The 5,341-nt window shown below is 43.5% G+C and overlaps 1 protein-coding gene across 1 annotated transcript in view; it reads right to left on the bottom strand.

The window, feature by feature from the left end:
• The window catches only part of MEI1 (meiotic double-stranded break formation protein 1), a 95,520-nt gene that overhangs the window by 49,761 nt on the left and 40,418 nt on the right, over positions 1 to 5,341 (bottom strand). Inside the window, exons 13-15 of the mRNA XM_037731994.1 lie at positions 4,376 to 4,467; positions 3,427 to 3,568; positions 610 to 721 (exon numbers count right to left, since the gene is read on the bottom strand). Of these exons, the coding sequence (XP_037587922.1) occupies positions 610 to 721; positions 3,427 to 3,568; positions 4,376 to 4,467 (346 nt within the window). The remainder of the gene's footprint in view (positions 1 to 609; positions 722 to 3,426; positions 3,569 to 4,375; positions 4,468 to 5,341) is intronic.

Consider the following 5,341-nt stretch of genomic DNA (forward strand, 5'->3'; position numbering starts at 1 on the left):
AAAGAAAGAAAAAAAAAAAAAAGCAAGCATGTTCTACAGCCAGATTCCCTGGGTTTGAATCCTGGGCATATCACTTACAGTATAACCTTGGGCAAGTTACTTAACCTCTCTGAGATTCAGTTTGTTCATCAATAGAGTGAGTATAATCATAATAGATAATTCCTAGGGTTTTTCTGAGGACTAAATGAGTCAGTACATGCAAAGCACTTAAAACAACGTCTCACACACTGTAAGAACTTAAATGTTAGTTATTATTAATAACTAGTTAACATTATTAACAACTTCCATCTATTTTTCTTTAATCTTTTTGTAGAGATGGGGTCTCACTGTGTTGTCCAGGCTGGTCTCAAACTCCTAGCCTCAGGTGATCCTCCCATCTTGGTCTCCCAAAGTGCTGGGATTACAAACATGAGCCACCATTCCGAGTCCTTTTAATTACTTTTGATTGCTGCCTGATATTTCCTTCCCCTTAACACTGAACAGAGAATGGATATAAATTCTGAATGAATTAGGAAATGTGCACCCACAACTCATGCTCTCTTTGAATACTGTGAGCACTGCCTAAATTGCTTGCTTCCCTCCCAACCTCCACATTTGCCTGCTGCCTACCAAGCTTCTTGGAAAACTTCTCCTTCATGTGAGGAACAATGATAAAGAGGCTGTGTAGAATTGAAAGGAAAACTTCCATCAGAGCTGGCTGGGTGGTCTGCTCCAAGTGTCTCTGCAAAGAACCAGGAGAGAGAACATAGACCACCCGGACTGAGCCTCTGAAGAAGAAAAGGCATCAGCGAAAACTAGCATCAAATCTAGCACAGTAGCTTAACTCCTTTCACTTGAAAGACACAAGAAAAGCTAGGGAACCTAAAGTACAAAACTACATCTAAGGCTTGGCTCACCTAATAGGTTGTGCCAGATACTTTATCTCTTTGGGCTTCTGTTCCCAAAAGAGTAAAATTGGAATAACAAGATATACGTCCCAGAAACAAATGTGGTCTGGTGCATAAAAAGTGCTTTCTGGCCAGGCGCAGAGGCTCATGCCTGTAATCCCAGCACTTTGGGAGGCCGAGGCAGGTGGATCACAACGTCAAGAGTTCAAGACCAGCCTGGTCAACATGGTAAAACCCCATCTCTACTAAAAATACAAAAATTAGCTGGGTGTGGTAGCACATGTCTGTAATCCCAGCTGCTCGGGGAGCTGAGGCAGGAGAATTGCTTGAACCGGGACCTGGGAGGCAGAGGCTACAGTGAGCTAAGATTGTACCACTGCACTCCAGCCTGGACTACAGAGTGAGACTCCATCTCAAAAAAAAAAAGTGTTTTCTATACCATAATGCAGAATGACTCTCATGTTTCTATTACTACAGTAATAATAATACAGTTTATAAACTGCCTTCATATTTGTTATTTTTTGGGGGGGTTGTGTTTTGTTTTGTTTTGTTTTGAGACAGAATCTCACTCTGTTGCCCAGGCTGGAGAGCAGTGGTGCAATCTTGGCTCACTGAAACCTCTGCCTCCCAGGTTCAACTGATTCTCCTGCCTCAGCCTCTTGAGCAGCTGGGATTACAGGCATGCGCCACCACACCCAGCTAATTTTTGTTTTTTTTAGTAGAGACAGAGTTTCACTATGTTGGTCAGGCTGGTCTCAAACTCCTCACCTCAAGTGATCTGCCAGCTTGACCTCCCAAAGTGCTGGAATTATAGGCGTGAGCCACCGCACCCGGCCTGTTATTATTTTTAAGGTTGGTCAAGTAAAGCAGGGGCAGTAGAGAATGAAAAAAGAAATCTGTAACTTGTTGTTATCAATTAGTTGTAAATCATTGCATTCAGACTACCGTTCATGTAATTCTTCAACAGAGTCATGAGGCAGTTTGATGTGTTAGCCACAGCTCTAAATCAGGAAAAAATAAACAGGGTTCTACTTCAGGCTCTGCATGTAGCCACCACAATGTACCCTTGGGTAGTCACCTCCTCCCTTCCCTGGGTCTCAGTTCCCTTTCTGTAAACAGCTGGGTCCTCAGAGGCATTGTTCTTGTTGATACCTTTCCTTTCATTTTTAGAGGAAGTTTGGTTGTGTTTTTCTATTATTATTATTATAAAAGTAATATATGCTCATTAAAGGAAATGTATAAAATACAGAAAAGTAGAAAGAATGAATAATACAATAATTCTATGATCTAATTTTAGATTTAGCTTTAACACTTCAAAAATCTAGGAAGAAGGCAGAGCAGGTGAGTAAACTACCATGAATTGCCCAAGTCTTACTGTTGGTAGGTTAAGTCAGGGCCACAGTCAGGGTTCCTGACCACTACCTCCTGCAGACTCCAACTCAATGGCTTCTTCAAGGAAGAGAGGCTCGTTCATGCAGAGCCAGAGATGTCTCCCTGCTGCCGCCTACTGTTCCCAGTAGACCATTTTCAGATTAACAGGGGACTCCTCACAGGCTCATAGGATGCCCAAACCTCATGCAGAAGAGGACTCACCCAAGGTTACCCAGAGTCAGCAGCTCTTGGCCCTGCTCTTCCCAACATCTCAACCTCAAGTTGGCTCAAAATGAAGCTCTTCAGGACCAAGCCTCTCTTCAGAGTGGTCATCTCTCATTTTACAGAACACACATACGTGTTCCTTATTAACACTTGAGTAACAGACATTCACTGCTACTCCTTATGAAAAGAAAGACACGAGAAAAGCTAGGGGACCTGAAGTCATAGGTTCAATCTCAGCACCATTATGCACTTGTTTTATAACTATAGAAATATGACAACCTTATCAGTAAATTAGAGAAAATTATAGCATCAATCTCCCAGGATCATTGAGAGAACTAAATCAGGTAGTGAATATAAGGCACTAATTACTCCATAAACTTACCCGTTAATTATTTGATTATTATTGCTTTCTATTTTCTCTTTTCTTTTTTTTTTTTTTTTTTTTTTTTTTTTGAGACAGAGTCTCCCTCTGTCTCCCAGGCTGGAGTGCAATGGCACACTGTCAGCTAACCGCAACCTCCGCCTCCCGGGTTTAAGCAATTCTCCTGCCTCAGCCGCCCAAGTAGCTGGAATTACAGGTGTGCACCACCACGCCTGGCTAATTTTTGTATTTTTAGTAGAGGCCGGGTTTCACCATGTTGGTCAGGCTGGTCTCAAACCCCTGACCTCGTGATCCGCCTGCCTCGGCCTCCCAAAGTGCTGGGATTACAGGTATGAGCCACCACACCCGGCTTATTTTTTCTTAAGAGGTACTTGTTAGTTTCATAATAAAACACTACATTTTATTTTTAGACAAAGGAAAGGTGGCTGCAAGAATAGCACTGCTGAGGCCCACAGAGGAGGTTCCTTTGAGCAGTTACTGCCTCATGCCTCTGAGCCTGGCTCGCCTGCACATTCCTCTCTTCCCTAAGCTTCCTGCTGCCCATGGCCCCGGGCAACCCACCATCACCATGGGGATGCACATCGAGTCACAGGCACTGAGAAGAAATTCTGAGAAGTCCTCCAAGGTGTCTTTCTTCTCGGCGCTGGGAGCTGTGAATGGATTCTCCTGGGCTGAAGGCTCACTCTGGAATTCTATAGCCAACCTAAGAAATCAATGTGTGAGTATATCCACTACCACCTCTGCAATCTAAAGATTACAAACACCCTCCTAGGGGATGGTGGGGAGTATCTGTGCTCAGGGTCCAGGAAAAGTATCTCTATTATCAGATCGGGAGAAAATTCAATAGACCACAATGAGGAGAGGATTTGATCCCTCCAGATTCTTGTTCCCCACCCCTTCCCTCAACTATGTGTACTTCCACCCCATTGTATGTATTTCTCTGAATATGCCATGCTATTTGCTATTTTTCCATCTCTTTGCCTTTAAATATGTTGTTCTATCTGGAATACTTTCCTCATATTCTTGAAAAACCTAACAAATCCCACATATATACAAAAAAGCATCTCTTCCCCAAGAGACTGTGAGCTCCTTGTGGGCAGGAGCCACTCTGACTTTTCTTTCTAGCCCCACCGTCTAGCATCAGGCATGGCACACAGTAGATACAACAAACATTTGTTAATGTAAACTGAATTAATTCAACAACCATTCAGTGAATACCTATAGTGCTAAGCTAGCTGGGGGGTGGTGGGGAACAAAGGTGAATAAGACACAACCTCATGGCACAGCAGCAAAAACTCCACAAGGTGGTAATCTTTAGAAAGGTACTACCCCTAGCTGCCTGTCCTCAAGCCTCCTCCACATACCCCCAAACCCCACCCCAGCCAAAGTCCTCTTTGCCATGCAGAAGAGTATCAGAAATCAAGTGCTGCCTCTAGAACTTCACTCATTGTCTAAATCCCTTCCAGCCATACCTTCCATTCTATTACTTCATCCGCAGAGGGCCCCTCACCTGCAGGCACTTCTAAATCCCTCCAGAGTGCTCAGGAGGAACTTTCCCCTTTGAAGAATGGCCTTCTCTGAATCTCTACTGGAGGTATGGCCCTGAGGTGGGAGGGAGAGACAGGAACCTAGTGATCAAGTATATGCTATGTGTCTCAGTCTATGCCTGGATGACTGTAGACCTCTTATTCTCACACTGCAGTCAGACATTCCTGTACACCTAACTTTCCAGGAGATCTTGGCTATATTCTTGCAAAATTAATAGCTCCTTTCAAAAATGGTAGCAGGGGCTGGGTGCAGTGGCTCACGCCTGTAATCCCAGCACTTTGGGAGGCTGAGGTGGCAGGATCATGAGGTCAGGAGTTTGAGACCAGCCTGGTCAACATGGTGAAACTCTGCCTCTACTAAAAAATTAAAAAAATAGCTAAGTGTGGTGGCTTGTACCTGTAATCATAGCTACTTGGAAGGGTGAAGCAGGAGAACTGCTTGAACCCCGGAGGCGGAGGTTGCAGTGAGCCGAGATCACGCCATTGCACTCCAGCCTGGGTAACAAGAGCAAGACTCCATCTCAGGAAAAAAAAAAAAAAAAAATGGTAGCAGTGTTGGAGGGATCTTAACCAACAGTCTCTCTGAACCACAGGACTGGCTCTTGGTCTATTATATACAGAAAGCTGTCACAGGCTAGTGGGTATTAGCTTGACTGTAATGGCCCTATTAGTTGTTCTAAAACACAAGAAAATCCCCACTCCATCAGGTGTAAAGAGCTTAGTTTCCCAAGTTAATCCTGAAAAACATGATCAACATTCATGCTGACAGTGCCTGGTATCTTAAGTCTACAGGCTATTTAAAAGCCAGCAACCACAATACATTGCATATTTGTCAGATTCTAAAATTCTAGTGAATCCAGACTTAAATAATTCTGTGAACATGTTTACCCTATCTGCTTATATGATATAAAGAGACAATGTGTATAATA

The sequence above is a fragment of the Cebus imitator genome, unplaced genomic scaffold (assembly GCF_001604975.1).
Source record: "Cebus imitator isolate Cc_AM_T3 unplaced genomic scaffold, Cebus_imitator-1.0 Scaffold435, whole genome shotgun sequence".
Classification (NCBI taxonomy): Eukaryota; Metazoa; Chordata; class Mammalia; order Primates; family Cebidae; genus Cebus; species Cebus imitator.